General features: G+C 38.2%; 1 protein-coding gene across 1 annotated transcript in view; it reads right to left on the minus strand.

Annotated features, from left to right (window-relative positions):
• LPL (lipoprotein lipase) overlaps positions 1-19,812 on the minus strand; it is a 40,168-nt gene that overhangs the window by 8,285 nt on the left and 12,071 nt on the right. The window contains exons 2-9 of the mRNA XM_032213696.1: positions 18,794-18,969; positions 15,378-15,557; positions 12,080-12,191; positions 10,070-10,303; positions 8,258-8,500; positions 7,027-7,147; positions 4,817-4,996; positions 3,713-3,817 (exon numbers count right to left, since the gene is read on the minus strand). Coding sequence (XP_032069587.1) covers positions 3,713-3,817; positions 4,817-4,996; positions 7,027-7,147; positions 8,258-8,500; positions 10,070-10,303; positions 12,080-12,191; positions 15,378-15,557; positions 18,794-18,969 — 1,351 coding nt within the window. The remainder of the gene's footprint in view (positions 1-3,712; positions 3,818-4,816; positions 4,997-7,026; positions 7,148-8,257; positions 8,501-10,069; positions 10,304-12,079; positions 12,192-15,377; positions 15,558-18,793; positions 18,970-19,812) is intronic.

Below are 19,812 nucleotides of genomic sequence, written 5' to 3' on the forward strand. Positions count from 1 at the left end.
TTATGACAATGAATCATGCTTTGCACCCTAAAAGTGATGTTGACTGATTATATCTACCAAGAGTAGAGGGTGGTCGAGGACTCCTACAAGTAAAACAGACTGTGGAAGAAGAAAAACACAGCTTGAATGATTACATCCAGAAAAGTGAAAAACCAATGATTAAGGAAGTAAATAAAGGAGGCCTTTTAAAGACAACTAAGTCAAAAGCTGAATATAAGAAAGAAGTAATTGAGAAGCGAGCTGAAAATTGGAAAAACAAAGTTATGCATAGCCAATATTTGAAAAGTATTAAAGGCGGCTTCCGGTTTGAGGGGGCTTCCTGGTGGGAGCTGGTCGTTACAGCTCCAGAATCCTGGTCGCGTTTAACTGTCAGATGAGCAATCCATCAGCCATCTGACAGCTTGTTTACCTTTTCTTCGGGCCAAGAAGATAAGGTGAGCTGATTGTGCCGGGCAACGTGCACAATCTCGCAGATTGTCTCTGGGAGGGGAGGGGGGAGGCCAGCCAACGGCAGAATTGTCTCCGTGCCAGGAATTCCTGCTGCATTAGGAGCACAAAGCAACCCTCAAATCCTCAGAACAAAATATGATTTACTGAATCCAAGACGAGAGGATCCTGTACATGTGAACTTTTAATTGTTTGTATTAATCCTTAGCTTCATTTTTTTTTACAAGAACTCCTTCTGATATCTTACTTGCTAAAGAGATATTCAAAATGGTGCCAAGCAGCTTCGTAACACTGTTCGAGCTTTGAATTTCTTCGGAGTTTAAAACTTCAAAGGGAAGGAGTGATTTAATACTAAATTAATCAGTAACAGTTGCACAATCGACCAGCACAGACTTATTAATTGGTTGAAGAAGATTAAAACTTGGAATGGCTTCTAAGCAAAACCCTATTCAAAAGCCCCCCCCCCCCCCGGCTTCAAAAAGCTCGCCTGCCCCTGGCACAAAACTACAGTCATTACTTCCTCCCCCCACAGGGGAACCATTAACTAAAGAAATTTTTCAGAAGGAATTGGCTGAAGCATTTAACAATCATGTAGTTACGATGGAAACAAAATTTAAGCAGGAGATATTCATTGCACATAAAGAACTGTCTGATAAACTTGAGACTTGGGTTCAGAAGATCAGGGATGATATGTTGGGGGTTGTTAATTTGACGAGGGGTGTTAGATTTTGGTGTAATATGATTGCACATGTATACTGTCTTCTCTTATTTTTTTCTTTAAAACTAGGATATGTTAAGTATATTGTTATGGAAGTATACATACTATCAACATAAGATTGGAGTTTGCTCAGAAGCGGAAATACACCAATGAGAGGAAGAGCGGGAAACAGAAGGGAGAAGAGGGATGGGAAGAGAGGGATAGGAGGGGGTAGGGGGGGAAGATGGGGAGGATAAGGAGGAGTGGAGTGTGGAGAGGCAGAGGGGAGGGGGAAGTAGAGTAGGAAGGGATGCTGGAGGGAAGAAAGGAGGTAGGAGAGAGGTAGAGGAAAGAGGTGTGTGGAGAGCAGAAGAGCTAATAATGGGTTTTTATCTTTTTGGGTGTTGATGACAAGAGGAACTGAAGTAATTGCTACTTAATATAATAGGATACTGGCTATGTAATAGTATACATGTGATTGTATGTTATGAAAATGGAAAATAAAAAAGTATATTAAAAAAAAAAGTATTAAAGGCAAAGCTGACCAAAAGCTAACTTGGAACTGGTTAAGATCAGGAGCACTGAAAAAAGAAACCGAAGGCTTTATTTTGGCAGATCAAGAACCAGCCTTAGCCACAAAGGCAAAAATTCAACATGTTGCCACCAACAGCAAATGTCGCTTCTGTAATGAGAAAGACAAGACAGTCAACCACTTGATCAGTGGGTGCAGCAAAATTTCACAAACTGGCTACCTACAATGCCATGACTGCGTTGCTAAGATCATTCACTGGAAATGTTTGCAGCTTCCTGCAATAACATCAGCAAAACTGCAAAAAACTGTTCTACTCAGAACATCTTATATTTTAAGAAGGTACTTGGTTGATACCTAGGACGCTGGCAGCAAACCGTATCAACCATTAGCACCAGTCACTGGTATTTGTAATGCATTTTTGAATGTTCAGTTGGCTGAGTTTCGTGTCAATAAAGTATATAATAATAAATTGCAAACTATTTAAATTCCTTCAAATCTCAAAGCTATCAGAACAGTGTGCAGACACAAAGTACAGAATATATATTTTTAAAAATCACAGGGTAAATGATGTACTTAAAGCCCTACCCTTTCTACCTATTCTAAACCATAAATATATCTATCACATCCCTGTATTAGCATTATGAGAAAAACTTTTGGCTAGTTCTCTCATGTGCAGAATTCTGCTCTCAGAAGCAGAAGGGCTTCATCTACATCATCTTCATAAGAAAACTCTTTATGACTTGAATAGTGGGTTAAATGCAAGATACAGAGATCTACTGAAATCTATTTTCCCATTTCTCCTGGAATGTGCAGAAAACATCTAAGTCCTTTGTTACCTCCCTAAAATCTAGGACAAGCAATACTTTCCTGAGGACAGAAGCTTTAGTGACGTTCTGCTGAAGTTCAGATGTAGCTTCAACATGCCAATTTAGCTGCCTCTCTATTTCTTAGGAAATTATTCAGGCTTTGGTAAGAGCCATACAGTCTGTGAAATTAATGCCTGCCTTGTTTCTTCTGCATTTTATGATTGACAATGGATTCTGTGCAAGACACTTATAACTACCTAGTTTTAGAACTAAGTTATATATCTAGCACAACCATTCATCAGCTCCGTTTCTTCTTCCCATATCCAGGTGGAAGACTGTAGTTTGAATAGGATCTGAATAGAGTCTGTCATCTGCACCTCTATAACTGTCTGATTCTGCAACCCAACAAGACAAGACACAGACTTCAGAGGATAATTAGAACTGCAGAAAAAACAATTATTACAACCTGCCTTCCATTGAGGACCTGTACACTGCATGAGTCAAAAAGAGGGCTGTGAAAATATCTACAGACTCCTCACATCCTGGATATAAACTGTTTCAACCCCTACACTCAAAACAATACTATAGAGCAGTGCAGACCAGAACAACTAGACACAAGAACAGTTTTTTCCCCAAACACCATCACTCTGCTAAACAAATAATTCCATCAGCACGGTCAAATCATTCACTAAGTCTGCACTACTATTAATCTTCTCATCGTTCCTATCACCCATCTCTTCCCACTTATGATTGTATGACTGTAACTTTGTTGCTTGTATCCTTATGATTTATATTGATTGTTTCCTAATGTGATTTGATTGCTTATTTGTACCTTATGACTATCATTAAGTGTTGTACCTTATGATTCTTGATGAATGTATCTTTTCTTTTATGTACACTGAGAGCATATGTACCAAGACAAATTCCTTGTGTGTCCAATCACATTTGGGCAATAAAGAAATCTATTCTATTCTATTCTACTCTACTCTACTTTATCTCTCCCCAAAGTTAAGACAATATCCTGAACACAGAAAACTGTTCAAAGCATGTTAGAGGAAATTGTTAATTTCCACTATGTGTCTAATGTTCACATGGTTTATATATAGAATTCCCTTTATCACTGCAACCCAGCCTGCAGCAGAAAAAGATCAGAAACAGAAAGTATGTTACACAATTTTCTGTCCAAAGCACTTGCCTCTTACTATTTGAGAACAATGAAAGAATTCTTACCATGAATCTGTGTCATTATGTTTTTTCATATTGCATCTCATAAATTCTGCAGCTTTACCCCCTTTTTGGAGAAAAGAGGATCCATTCTGTGAGCAGAACATCACCCTGCACAATAAAGAGAACTGCTGAAGTAGCTATAAACTTATCATCCAAAAAGCCATATTTCATTATCTCAACTATATTTTAAATGTAAAATAGAAGTTCTGACAAAGCATTGTTTAACTGATTGGTTAGTCCAAAACTTTAAAAGAACAATTATCTACTACATGTTTTTATAATATTCATTTACAGTTAGATGAGTATTTATCAGATATGCCTATCAGAACTGAACTGTTTACAAATAGGAAATCATTATTATCAAATCAATCATAGCCTACAAGCAAAATAAGATCTATAAATACATGCAAAATCAATAACTCAATCTGATTCCATATATTAAATACAAAAATTGCCACCAAATGCATAATGTACCACATATCTGAAAAAAACTAGGCATATTTCAAGGCATTTGATCTACAGCTTCTCCATCAGTTTTTGTAATTCTGGATCAATTTTACTATTCAAGAAAATTTCCCAACCTCCCATGTAGGCAAAGGCAATTACAAGGTTATTTGTGTTACCGTAATATCTCTGTACCATGACATTAATAAGGGTATCCTGGGCAAAAAGATATTTCCAACGTCACTTTTGTTTGTTTACTATGCACCTAGCACTCTAGAGAACATATCATTAACTTCTAAGATACAGATGAGAGTTGGAAAATTGTCATGCTGCTTCATAGTATTGAAAGGGAGAGTGAATTATTATTATTATCAGCAATAAATTAAAGGTTAGTATTATTTATAGTGATTCGAAGAGGCTGTGTGAGTTGAAACTAGAGCATTCTGGTTGTGAAATAGGGAATAGTCATGTCCTCTTCCTTGTTGTATCTGCTCCCATTTGCATAAGTAAGCTGTTAATGGAGAGAAGACAATGAAAAACATTCTCCTCCATGAAGTAAGTGCCTTGGAAGAACAAAACTGAACTCAAGATAATCAGTAAACTTGGATGGTGACAAAATGATTGACCACAAAAAAAAAAAAAAAGAAAAAAAAATAAACTTACTTTTTCTGGGTTTCTCCAGCCTTGATTCTGACTACTCGTATGCTAAATTCAGGGGTATCCCACCATCTCAAACTGAAAAAAGATTCTTTTTCCCACTGAAGTTTTACTATAAGCAGTTCTCCAATATCAACTTCAGTACACACCAGGAAGGAACTTGTTTTGTTAGTGGAGATCTCAGGCCTGTTTTAAAAAAGAAACCACATACAAGTTCAGTCAGTGCTTGTCTTCAACTCACCTCAGGAGCACTGTTCCCTCTAAGGTGCACGGCTGCGCAGCCGCGCATGTGGAAAGAAACCCCCGCGCAGCAGTTTCTAACTGCCGCGCAGAGATTTCTGTAAAGTAAACGTGAGGAAATCAGTATTATTTGAAACTCAAAATGTTGGCTCAGAAAGTCTGGCATTTGAAGCACGCAAGTCTTAAAGCTGTTGTTACAAGACCCTTGCACCCCATTTTGGTTGCTAAGCAGGAGCGTCGTTAAGTGATACTGATATTATATAACACTTTTAATTAAGCGGGTACCTTGAATAAACATAACTTTGAGTTTCAAATAATACTGATTTTGTTGTTGTCTTAGGTGACATCTGTGAAAAAAATTCAGGTGCTCAGGCATGAAAATATGCCGCTCAAACACTATACTTTTCTGCTCACACTGAAAAAAAAATTAGAGGGAACATTGCTCAGGAGCCTATTCCTTTTTCAACAACAGATGCCATTTCCAACAACTTCCATTACTTGGTTCTTACCTGCTAAATTTCAGATATACCAGCCCAACCTCCCACATCTTGTCCTCCATTCCACCACCATTGTCTCTCCTGGTTTCTCTAATCCTGGTTAGCAGCTACTACATCCATCCAACTTTCTTCCCTGACCAGCTGAAAAGCCCTCCAAGACTTCTCTTTTCCTCATCACTTCATGTTCTCCTTCTACCTCAAGAAGTTCCTTGCATAATGACATGAGTTATTATAATTAATTTAAATATTGTTTTGATCCGACCTTTGAATCTTTTCGATGCAGACTCACTCCTTTTCAGAGTGGTAGCCCTTGGCATGCCAGTTAAAAGCTGGAATAACCTGTTACCCAAGCAAAGTTGGCCTGCTATTATAAATGTTCATTTCCTTACTTAGTATCCTCCAGATATGATACCACTCTAACACAAGAGACTGCTGGAAATGGAAGAGCTGAACTCTCAATATATTTGGAGGGCACTGGGTCAGGGGAAGTTGCTATAATCTTCATGGAAGCATTCATATAAAGTTCAAAGAGAGGTATCTCAAGGAGCATCAGTTTTACTTATTTGTCCAATTTATATAGCTGCCTATTTCACAAACCTCTTCTTTTCAGATCCCTTTCATTCACAGATACGTACATGCCCATTAGATGCCAAGATAGTAGCTGGCAACAGAACTATGGGTGACTGCAAATTGAGATAATTCAGATTAAAACATACAACCTGTAATCCCATTCTTTATTACGCCTGCTAGATCCCATGCTATATCCAACATGAGTGGTAAACGCCAGTTATATATACTTTTAATTTCAAACATTTATCGGGGAGCTAGAATGTGCCAATAGGCTTTCTTAGAAAATAACAGATTTTCAACCAGAGAGCATTTTACCAGATTGGCTTTTAACAAATGACTGATTTGTGGCACGTGATCATTAAACTATTAAATCTTTCATAGTTTTTTTTTTTTTTTTTTTTACTGCTGCTTAGCTCCTTGCCTTTGTAAGCAAAAGGTTTAATCCTATGGTCATCAGATACGTATTTTATTTCACCCAAGAAGAAATGCATCATGGGTAGCCACCATTTGTACAGCTTTCTATATACAAATGTACATTTCCAAACAGAGCAACTGGACACAATCAACTTTTCCTTCTTTGTGCTTACGGGGTGTGTCAAAAGCATAAATATTATCTCTTTTGCACACTTCCTTGAGAGGCGGTGGGTAGGACAAAAGTGACACTCACTTCTCTCATACATATTTTGCATAAAATACAAAAAGTTATCTGAGATTCTAAAAGACGGAACAATTAGGAACAATTAAATGGAACAAAATGTACATCATCCTTCAGTGAAAACCCTCAATGTGCCCATGCAGGAACCATTCTCAAATGACTCTGCAAGCAACTTCTGCAGCCAATAGGAAGATATTTTAAAATGCAACAGTATATTGATAAATGTGTAGGCAGCTGTTTCAGCTGATACTCACATTACAAACGGTATGTTCTCACTTTCCTTCTTGGTGCCATAAAAAGAAATAAGAAATGGTTCATTTCTCTTGGTAATGTTCAATTTTCCAAAAAAATGTATCTTGACCTGGAAATGAAAGACTGAAAGCAAAATATGCAAAATATTATTAATAAATTCTGCTGTTTTGTGCTTAAGAATGGAAAGTAATTTTGTAGACATTTCTTAAGTTTTTTAAAAGTTGCCCTGCCCCCCAAAACAGGAGGGGGGTGGTATAAAATGCTGATATTCTCCATCTAATTTCCCACAAAGTCAGAAGATCAGATCAAAGTATTATTTGGGAATTCTGTACTGCAATACTAAGTATGGTTATATGAGATAAAGATGTTTCTTCCTATTACTACAATGGATTAATTCTAACTATAAATTATCTAAGTATAAATTCTATTCTGCAATAATGTAAAAAGCATCCAGTTATAAATCCGAATGAAGGGTCTCTTATTATGAGATTTTGAAGTATATGCTGGAAACACCCCCCCCAAAAAAAAAACATTTATTATATGAAAATAATTGAACCGTTGCTATTTTAATAAATAGCACTGCAAATAACAGTAGCATCAAATAACATCTTCCTATGGCAGTCCTTGGGAAGGACTCAGATAGATAAAAATGCCAAATCTAGTCTAAACAGCTGGCTGATGTTCAACAACCATATGAATACATGTATTTATAGACTCCACTCTAATAATTCTTAGGTCCTTGGTTAGGACTTCAATTCTACAAGTCTTAGATTGTGAATCTAACTGTAGATTACTCACACATAACAACAACCTAATATCAATAATGAATGGTCTCATCGAGCATTAGGAATTGATATTGGCTACTTTGGGGGATCCTGCCTCAGAATATTTGTATTTGCTTACAAAAAATCAGGCCACTGGATTGATATTCGAACTTACTATGCACCTGAGAAATACAAACACTATCACATTTGATATGAACTGCTTAATTTTCAATTTCAATAGTAGGATTAATTAAAACAAGTGCCTCATTTGAATCTAGTAAGTCTATCGTTCTTAAATTTATAATGAAATCAGACTTTGATCAAGAAGAATGTTATTATTTCAATGAGGTCTGCGAAAGAGTCCTTTCTGTTCAATTTGTTCTGAAATTAGTTTGTTTTCACTTGCTATATTCCATCAGTGGCAAACTCATGACCTAAAAATAAAAGGTTTGCAGCAGATCACAAATACCTTTATAAGGGGCATGTGCACGGGTCTTCAGATACATTTTGCTGCTCTTCTTGCTTCCCACTCTTTTGACTTCATACCCTAAATTGTTGCAACGGTTCTTTCGGCAGCTCAAGCAAAGCCCTCTTTCAAATGTTTCTTTTGAATTGCATCGGTACGCCATGATTGGTTTTTCTTCATACAAGAGGGAATCAATGAAGAGGTGGATGGAGCGTTCATGAGAGCATTTCACCAGCTGATCAGACTCTTAGGGGGGAAAAAATGACATAAGCTGTACAACAAAGAGACGCATTTCTATTGTTCATCAATTACGATAAGCAAATCGGCACCAGACGTTCTCCAATGTAACAAATTTGGTGAGAATTCTCTCACCCTCGGAAAAATATTTCAATTGTGAAGAAAATGTTCATTTTTAGTCACACTGAATGCCATTGTTTTTCTTCACTGCTTCTTCAGTACTATTTCACTCTACTTGGCTGCTATTTTCCCTTTCCTGCATTAAATCTTATCAATAAATGTAAAGATTGCCCTCGCACATGTGTTGTTCCCGACTCTAGGGGTGGTGCTCATCTCCGTTTCAAAGCTGAAGTGTTAGCACTATTCAAAGACGTCTCCGTGGTCATGTGGTCAGTATGATTAAATGCCGAAGGCGCACGGAATGCTGTTACCTTCCCACCAAAGGTGGTTCCTGTTATGGCTCGGCAGGAGCCGTTGGAGCTGCCGCCAGACTCCGACAGCGAGGGGTCTTATGAGTCGGCTTGGAGGAGGCTGTCGACTCCGAGCAGGGCGAGGAGAGACTGGTTGGCCACCAGGTGGCGGCAGAGCATTGGATCAGAGGGAGTGTTCAGGAAAACACTTGTGAGTTGTTTCAGGATGCATCCCGTCAAAGACGGAAGGAACAACTGCGTAATTGTAGATGACTGTGCTTAGCTGATGCTGATTAAGATCTTCTCCTGATTATAAAAGGGACAGTTTGTGCCACGCCCTGTTTGTAGGAGTCAATGTTCTCATTCACATTCACGAATTAAGAGAAACCAACTTGGGGAAGTAGGTTTGCTGTGAGAAGCCTGTTTGCAGTGCTACGTATGTTTATAGGACCTTTTGCCAGAGTGATTATCTCTTTGTTTATTTTGGGCTTGCAGGCAACAAGAGTCTGAACTGATTAAAACATTCTTTCGTACGTCTGTTTTGGCTTTCATTCCTGGACGGAGAAGGGGGAGGGGTCAGAACAGTTCCTATTTTTCTATTTGCACTTTTACATGCTTTAGAACTGCTAGGTTGGCAGAAGCTGGGACAAGTAATGGGAGCTCACTCCGTTATGCGGCACTAGGGATTCAAACCGGCAACCTTTCTGATTGACAAGCTCAGCGTCTTAGTCACTGAGCCACCGCATCCCTCTAATCTTATCAATAGTGTCCTCCAATTAGGAATTATACAATACTGGTGATAATAACCACAATGATCTATAGCTCATTGTATTTGCTACAATAAGGAAGAGAGGGAAGATATTAAGGGCAGTCCACACCAGGGGTGGGAAACTATGACTTTTTTATGATCTATGGACTTCAAATCCCAGAATTCCTGAGCCATTCTGTGAGTTGACGTTCTCAGATCATAAAAGAGCCTAGATCCCCATCCCTGGTCTAGACTGAATATCTGAGCATAACAGTGGGCATCTATAACTGACTACACATAGATAAGCACAACCAATCATATAGTTTTGCCTTTTACATGCTACACTGGATGAGCTATCACTATAGCCAAAGTATCACATGCATATCTTTGGAATGGGGCCACTCAGATTTGAAAACTTACCTTGAAAGCCTTTCTCAGCAATCAGGCGCAGGGCTTCAGCTAAATTGCAACCTGGCTGGAAGCTACCTCCATTGGGATAGATATCAATGTGGCCCACCGGTTGCTGTATACCAATGCTGCGATCTGGGGAGCCTCTGATGTAAGTATGCAAGACATCCACAAAGACAGCATCATCTGGAGAAAGGCGCCTAGACGCCTCAGCGTATTCAAAGAGGGGCCCAGCAGGATCTAAACCTTAAGGTGACAGAGTAAAAGAAAGAGACATGTTATTGGTCCGCTGACCTTTGGATGCCATTGGTAGCATCATGATAAAATTTGCAGACATGGTCCATATTTTTATTCATTATTGGTGCCAAATTTCCTATCAATATTATTTTTGGTTTTACAATTTATTGGGTTTTACAATTTATTGGGTTTTACAATGCTGTCTGGCAAATGAGAAATTTATCTATATTTTGCCTTTATTCTTTTTATGAATAACTTGAGTCAATAAACATATATAATACACCTTCCTCTGCTATTTTCCCCATAACAACCATGACAGGTAAGTTGGGCTAAAAATGTGTGGTCTTAAAGCCACGCAGCTGGCTTTCATGTTTAAGGTGGGACTAGAACACCTGATCGCCTAGTTTCTAGTCTGGTGCTTTAGCCACTACACCAAACAGCTGTCCTGAAGAAACAAGGAAGGAAGCAGGCTGTAGTTTTAGAATAAACAACAAGAACTCAGCTATAATTGGACAGTGCCCAAAACAGCATGCAATACTCGAATTTATCAGTCAAAGTGAAGCCCAAGGTACTCTGCCCAAAACAAACTTTCATAAAAATATATATAATCCTTGACTTACAGCATTTATTTTGTGACCACTCAAAATTACCAACAGCACTGGAAAAAAGTGACTTATGACCATTTTTCATGCTTGTAACTGTTGCAGCATCCCCACAGTCACGTGATCAAATTTTAGACTTTTGGCAACTGGCAGGTATCATAGGTTACATCAGTGGTCTCCAACCTTGGCAACTTTAAGACCTGTGGACTTCGACTCCCAGAGTTCCTCAGCCAGCAAAGCCAGCAAAGCTCTGGGAGCTGAAGTCCACAGGTCTTAAAGTTGCCAAGGTTGGAGACCACTGGGTTACATGATCACCTTTTGCAACCTTCTGACAAGCAAAGTCAATGGGGAATCCAGATTACTTTAATGACTATGTAACTAACTTAACAACTGCAGTGATTCACTTAATGTGGAAAGAAAGGTTGTAAAGTGGGACAAAATTCACTTAACTGTCTTGCTTAGCAGTGGAAATGTTGGGCTCAATTGTGGTTATTACTTGATGACCACCTGTAATGGTTTATTTATTTATTTGCTGTACTATAAATGCTTTAACATTTCAATGTTATTAAAATTCAAATATAAAGAAGTTTAAAGAAAAAAAAGCATCAAAAACTTTTCATTGATACAGAACAAAACCATGAAGGGATTGTGCAAATGTTATATAAATGCTTTAAATATTTCTGAAATGTCAAGTACCTCTTCTAAAAAAATTCAATTTCCAGCATTTATAAATGAATTGCATGATTGTCTGCAAAGGCAGTTAATTCCAAAGTTATAATTAAGGCCTCAAATAAGTACCCATTTAAACCAAAAGCTTAAGATTGCCATCCAAATAGCTTATTTTACAGGTCATGTGTTGCTTTTATAAAAGCAGAAATCCTCAGTTCATAAATCCTACTGAAGCCAATGACTTCCCAGGACAAAGATTGCCACTAAGGCACTTACTTTTTTTTGTTTGTTTGTGATTTTTGAGGAGGAGGATTTTTAACACACAATGGCTCTTTACAATCTTGAGGGGAAAGCAATGATATGTATGCTGGAAGATACACAGTGTTCATTAGCTCCTCATTTCATAATAGTTGCCATCAACATATGCCAGAATGGTATGTTAAAATATTTAGTGCTCTGAAAAATGTAATTCCCCTTCTAGTTATTATTCTGATAGTAATAATGATTTGTGTACCTGTAATTCTATTAATCTTTTTACTGGTCAGACTTCCAGCAATGCCAGCAACGTGGGCACCAAGGCTGTATCCCAGCAAATGGACGTTGTTGAGAAAATAACCGAACTGCTCCTGAGAACAATCGTTTTTTAAAAAGATTAAGCTTCAAATTCAAATTTTAACTTGCTTGATATTCAAAAATCAAATTATCAGTTTCACTTCAAGGACAAAAATATCATAGTAGCAGCAGGAAATCTGCACTGTTTTATATAAAATGTAAATACATAAAAATCTATGTAAGACAGCTAAGGGACAAAACTTGAGAGCAGCAAAAGAAAAGTGGATTTTTTAAAAAGTTTTTTTTTTTGCTTAAAGCATTTATAAAAACTTCTAAGACATTTTTCTAAATTATTGATAACTCAGCCTTCTCCATCAACACGATGCCCAAAGCAGCACATTTTTAAAAAAAGTTTAAGTATAAATACGTTTACAAACAATAAATGTTGTCACAACAAAAATAAATAGAACAGCAGCCAGAAAAGAAAATATAATCCACCAGTGCTCAACATCCTACCAAAGGGCTTTATTTATAAGAAGAACATTTATGCCAAAGGTATTAAAAGAAGATAAGCATTTCTGATGAGAAAATAATAATTTATGTTTTAGAAAGATGGATGGATGAATTTGGATATGGAGATACAATGAAAAATATTTTCCTAGAGATACTGCATGCTAGCAAATGTGTACACTTATCCTCTTATGGGATCTGGCTCGAGGGGAAGTGAGCTCCGTTTACAGCCTGTTATCTACAAAATGTAAAATATCAGAACTAGTTTATGCTCATGTTTACTCTCCACTGAAAGAGGTACTCGGTTTGTGTCTATGTGGCTTGGTGGCTAAGATGCTGACTGTCGATCAGAAAGGTCGGCAGTTCGAATCCCAGGCCCTGCGTTACACAATGAGCTCCCGTTACTTGTTCTAGCTTCTGCCAACCTAGTAGTTCAAAAGCACGTAAAAATGCAAGTAGAAAAATAGGAACCACCTTTGGTAGGAAGTTAACAGTGCTCCATGTGTCTTCGGCATTGAGTCATGCCAGTCACATGACCACGGAGACATCTTCAGACAGCACTGGCTCTTTGGTTTTCAAATGGAGATGAGCACCGCCATCTAGAGATGGGAACTAGCACACATGTTGGAGGGGAACCTTTAACTTTACACACCTGCCTAGGTGAGGAAAGAAGGCCACCTGCAACCATTTTAACATTTTAAGTGAACTTCCCAATGGCTCTAATCCTTTGTGAGCATTATCAACAGCCATTAAAAAAAAAATCAATGTCTGCTTTCCAACGATCAGCACCACCTCATTGCTGCCAAGAACTGAATTTCAGATGAAGACAGTTCTCCACTCCAGATCATTTGAAGTTATTAGTTTATTAAATTTATATGGCTGCCCATCTGCAAGAACTGATTCTGGTTGTAGCTTGTTACATCCAAAATTTACTGAGAACAGCTTCATGCATTCAGAAGGCAATTTGAAGGGGCTATATTATAATGCTGGAATTAAGGAGACTGCAAAGGAATGCATGGAGTTAAGCAGCACTGTATTAAGAATACTTTCAGGGATAGCTGGGATAAAGGTAAAGATAAAGGTTCCCCCACACGTGTGCTAGTTGTTTCCGGCTCTAGGGGGAGGTGCTCATCTCCGTTTCTAAGTCGAAGAGCCAGCACTGTCCGAAGACGTCTCTGTGGTCATGTGGAAGGCATGACTAAATGCCGAAGACAGATGGAGCACTGTTACCTTCCCACCAAAGGTGGTTCCTATTTTTCTACTTGCATTTTTCCTTGCTTTTGAACTGCTGGGTTTGCAGAAGCTGGGACAAGTAACAGGAGCTCACTCTGGGCACTGGGGATTCGAACCACTGAACTGCTAACCTTCTGATCGACTAGCTCAGCATCTTAGCCACTGAACCACCCTTATAGGCTAATTTCCAGCAAAGCCATAATAGTTTGAAAAAGACACAGCAGCTTTAACAATCCATATAGCAAGCTTTCATATATTCCTGGGTGTTTCAAGACCTTATTTAAGAGGCTTTGAACAGCAATACTGTGTATTCATCACTACTAAGCAGAGGGCATGTCTGGCGCGAGTATATAAGCAAACATTAAGGTATCTTCATCCCTTATCTACAAAACTGATACCTAAAAGGCTTGACATCACTTGCATTTGATAAAGGAATTCTCGACTTAAAACAATTTTTTTTAGTTATTATTCAAAGTTTTTCCAAGACACTGAAAAAAGTGAATTATGACCATTTTTCACACTTACGACTTGCAGCATCCCCATGATCATGTGATCAAAATTCAGATGCTTAGCATGTCTTTGGTAACCTTCTGACAAGCAAAGTCAATGGGGAAGCCAAATTCACTTAACAACTATAATACTAACTTAATGACTGCAGTGATTCACTTAACAATTGTGGCAAGAAAAATTGTTAAATGGGACAAAACTTACTAACAACTGTCTCACTTAGCAAGAAATGTTTGATTCAATTCTGGTCATAGGGACTTACCTATACTTTCCAATCATCATATTGATTCTCATTCACATAAGAAATAGTACAAATATTGCTAAGATAAATTTTCAGGCAAGAACTGGAATATGAATGTTTGGAAGTTTCCACATATTAAAAAAAAATTAACAAGAGAATAACAATACGATGGAGATAGCTATACTACATACGTTAGACATGTTTTTTTTCCAACGAGGAAGCATTCCAACATGTAACTCTCACTATGCAGTACAGTGTAGCTATATCTCCATCCTGAGAACCCACAAATTCTGCTTTGATAACCTTCACAAATTGGAAATGTACTGACAGTAAAAATAACTGCTCCACTCTTGAGTTATGCCATAAAACCCCTTTCTCCATCACTCCACAGAAATGAGGAACGAAATAAATTGTTTTCACTCCAAGGCCTTATTGCATGCAGTATGCATTTGCTGGCCACATGATGGGAGTGCCGAAAAGTCATCAAGCCGTTCCCCTTAAAAGCATAAAAGCAAGAAGTGTGATGAAGCTGAAAATGGACCACCTAGAAGCTCCATTTAATGTTAACTTTAAAAAATTGATAACTACAGTTTCAAATACAGTTCAGCCAGAAATAAATATACCTAGCATTATGGAATCAAAACCCTGAGGTCTGTTTTTTTAGGGGACAAAAATTCCTCATTTGGAAATGTCCTTTTGGATTCTAGCTTTTCAACACCTTTAACTCACAAGATATTGTGCAGTATAGACCTTGCAAACAGATGCTTACCTCCATCCAATCAACGAATGCAGCAACATCTTCTCCCACCTTCTTTGTAAAGTATGCAGATGTTGTATAATGCAAACTGGCTCGAGCTAACCAATTAACTACAATGACATTAGAATCAGGCTCTCTGTTATACAGTGCCTTCACCAGCTTAGGAACCCAGCTCTCATACATGCCAGTCACCTAGAATACAATAAACTCTATGTCAATCTATACTATTAATCTCAAAGCACAGGTATTAACTATACTTACAGGGACAAGAAATATAATCATCAAATATTTTTCAAAGTAACCATAAACAAGCTCATGGGTTAGTTTAAGAGTGCACTGATAGTAACCTTGTCCACTCTGGTGCTCTACAGATGTAGCAGACTAAAACTTACATACATTTCCATGTTAAGAATTTATGTGGAAAACATCCAACTGGGAAAGTTGCCTGGGCATATTATATTTTAATCATAAAAAATTAATACTTTAATATAGGAAATTCACTGCCAAGTTGTGCAAAGGATAGTATCATTATATATTTATTGCAAAATGGAGTATTAGGGAATTATGCCTGCTTTTTCAAGTAACCCTCAGGCTGTTGTGGCTATCTGAAGGGCATTGGAAAAACAACTGTGTGACAACAAGCAAAATATTGTGAGTTTTTTGTTGAGGATTTCTAGCATTTTCACCTTCCCTATATTTCTTAGGGAAATATAGGGAAGGTGAAAATGAAGATGACTTTAGAAAGAACTGAGCGGATTTGCACTGAATCTATGTAAGTTGAGCAAAGAACAAGTGTTTATTTTCTTTTATCTCGTGCAGACCTTGGTGGTGAAGAAGCGTGACCTGACAAATGCGCGCATGACAAAAGCGCGCCGACAAAACCGCGGCGCTAAAACCGCGATAGCAATAGCAATAGCAGTTAGACTTATATACCGCTTCATAGGGCTTTCAGCCCTCTCTAAGCGGTTTACAGAGTCAGCATATCGCCCCCACAGTCTGGGTCCTCATTTCACCCACCTCGGAAGGATGGAAGGCTGAGTCAACCCTGAGCCGGTGAGATTAGAACCGCTAAACTGCAGATAACAGTCAACTGAAGTGGCCTGCAGTACTGCACCCTAACCACTGCGCCACCTCGGCTCATCCAACAACAGCGCGCCGACAACAGCGTGCCGACAGAAGCGCAATTTAAGTTAAGGTAAGGGTTAGGTTTAGATTTAGGGTTAGGGTTAGGTTTAGGGTTACAGCGCGCTTCTGTCGGCGCGCTGTTGTCGGCGCGCTTCAGCGCTCTTTCGTCGGCGCGCTTTAGAAGTCACGGTTTTGTCACCGCGGTTTAGTCAGGCGCGCTTTTGTCGTTCGCCCTTTTGTGGGTGAACCGTGAAGAAGTTATATGGCTGCTGGTTGTAAGAGATGACCAGGCTGAGGGGTCAAGTGCATCATCAGTTTTGAGTCCCTTTGTGCCCACAAGAAATCTAAGTCCATCATTCCTTGAATTCCATTCACTCTTTCTACTGCCAATGTACCCTGACCATTAGTAGTTGAGATACTTGTAGTGAACTATCATGGATTAAACCTGTATTCATTTGAACAACCTTGGTTCCTGATTTCCTGCACCTGACATTTATTTAATATTAATAGTTACAATTATTAGATTTTTATCTCATCTTTTAAATATATAATTAAAAAGCAACAAACATAGCAAATACTCCTGTCTCCTATTTCTTCTGTTACAATCCATATTATTGTAACAAAGAACACTGCTGGGATAATGCTTAAGTCTCTTGCATCTAACCTTTGGAAAACATAAAGTTTAAGAAATGCAAATGTGTGTGCTACGTTAGCAGGTGGAAAAAAATAAGACCAACGGAGTTAAATGAGCTCCAAGTTTCTTTAACAGTCTTACTGCAAAAGACTTCCTAATACACTTACGCTAGCCTCAAGAAAATGTTCCCAAGCTGCAGGGAGTGGCTGTAGGGCAACAGCAGAGCTTTTGCTTTGCAAGAAGACAATCCTGGTTTTGATATTTGGCTTTTCTAGATAAGTCTAGAAAAGATCCAGTTTCCATTTCTATTTCCCTATGTCAGTGATGGCAAACCTTTTCGGCACCAAATGCTGAAAAGGGAGCACTTTGCGCATGCTTGTCTGGGCCACGACCAGGAAGTGAAGGTGGAAACAGGGCATACACAAGCCGGAAAATGAACTTCCGGTTTCTGGTGCGCACATGCACATTGGATGAAAAGTGTTCTGGCTCGCATGCGCTCACACTGATCAGCTGGCTGGGCGCATGCTCACGCCAGAAAACAGAAGACCAGCTCTTCAGGTTTCCAGCACTGCCGCATGCACAAAGGCTAGCTGATCGTCGCATGCGTATGCACGCCAGAACCCGGAAGAGGAATGGGCAATGCTGCGCGTGCCAGGTGAAATGGCTCCATGTGCCACTTCAGGCACGCAGGCCTAGGGTCGCTATCAAAGCCCTATGTCAAGTCTGCCCTTTGGAACTAGGCAAACTCTAGGTGGCCCTGACCATTTAGTTCTTCCCAGACAGGAAAGGCTACAAACAGTTCCCTATTATGGATTCATGCCTTGCTTAAGCCACAAGGTCTTTGCAGCTCCAATTTATTTCATTGCTCCCCAAGCAATGGCTTCTAGTTCTCTTCATGAATAGAACTGCTTGGATCGCCTTTACAGCTATGTCCCACTTAGCAGGATAGCTCATTAGATTTCAGCACTATTGAAAAAAAAGAATGCTAGAACAGATGGCCTGATACAGCAAAACAGTTGTTTTTTGTAAGAGTTATGATCAAATTGTGATGCTTAAACTAAGATTGGAGTTCCTTTAAAAAACACATACTGTAATTTCCAAACATGATCCAGAAAACAATACAGGTAGTACTTAATTTATGGCTGATTATAAATTATGATGACTCCCCCCCTAAAATGGGACTTATAACAAGGATTTGACCTTCTGACATCAGGGGCCCCACAGTCATATGAAAGCATTTTGGGTGCTCAGCAACAAAGCTTCATTTACAGCCATTTGTAACTTATGTTCATGTGATCACGGTTTATGGTATTTTTTTCTGGAAAAGGCACTTACTTTCAGCTTTTGGAAAAACTTCCCATAGTGAACTTTGGGTCACAGGTATCACTTAATGACTGCTACAAAAAAAATTGTACAATTGGTTCTGGTCCTGTGATGAGCCACTTTATGACCATACTTATAACCAAAATAGTGGGCTCATTTGCAGTCATTAGTCAAGGATTACCTATAGAGCTTAAAAGGATACCCATCCCAACCAGAAATAAGTAAAAAACATCTGGCAATTAATTTGTTGTTGTTGTTTTTAAAAATCACTATTTGGGTTTCTGCTCATATCAGACTGACTAAAAGTCTTCAGTGAATAGCTAAGCAAATGTTTGGCTCCTCTTACCGTCCATCCATGTATAACCACAAAAGTTTTACTGGTATGATTGAAGTTGCAATCCGCTACACTTGTTTCCTGTCCAGGAACTAGGAGGCAAACGTCTTCATCAGGCCTTTCGGGTATCCTTAAAGAAAATTTACTCTCAATACCACTGAAGTCTTTCTCATTTTCTATGATGTTTCCTGAAGTGAAAAAGAGAGGGAAGTGGTTTGAAAGAAAGGTACTATCAGCAAACATTGTCTATTTAAGATTCTTTCTGTTATAGAAATCAATAAAATAAGTAAGAAGCTAAGTGACTCAGGACTAATAGTGATTTATTAGTATCCACAGTAGCATCAAACAGGGCACAGATGGTCCAGGATAACTATTTATCCTAGTATTTCTTTGATACAGATTTCTGCAGTGACAGCTAAAAAGACAAAGAACACATCCATTGTATTGATTCAAGATTCCATACTGAAGCTAAGCAAGATTAGTATTTTCAGATGATAGACAGCAGGAAAAATGACAATATAGTATTTATCATCTCATTATATTACTGTAAGTTTAGTCTATCTGCAGAAATTCACACATCTCATTATATTGCTTATGGTCAGTTTATAAACACTTCCAGTTTATGCATAAAGTATTCCTTCTGTTAAATGGACATTTACATTTCTAAATTTTATACAGACCATTTTTTGCCTCAGCTTTTATTAAAGAGTTAAATGGAGGCAAAAAATATGCTGTAATAATTTCAGCAGAAAATATTAATATACCATATTGAGCAAGTGGCACAAAATGTTTTTTTTTACAAATTTAATCATTTTAATCCAATTTTGAAAGATTTTAATAAAATCTTATGGATTTGCAATACCCCATTAATTGTCTCCTGTAAATATATTTTATATAACAAATATATTTCCTATTGGAGTGCATTTTGATTATGGTTTGGATGATGAATTTCATCAGAAGCAAATTTGCTTGCAAGATTATGTAATAGTTTAATAACTCATTCTACATTTCACTCAAAAAATGGTCTATAA

This window comes from Thamnophis elegans, chromosome 3, assembly GCF_009769535.1.
Source record: "Thamnophis elegans isolate rThaEle1 chromosome 3, rThaEle1.pri, whole genome shotgun sequence".
NCBI lineage: Eukaryota > Metazoa > Chordata > Lepidosauria > Squamata > Colubridae > Thamnophis > Thamnophis elegans.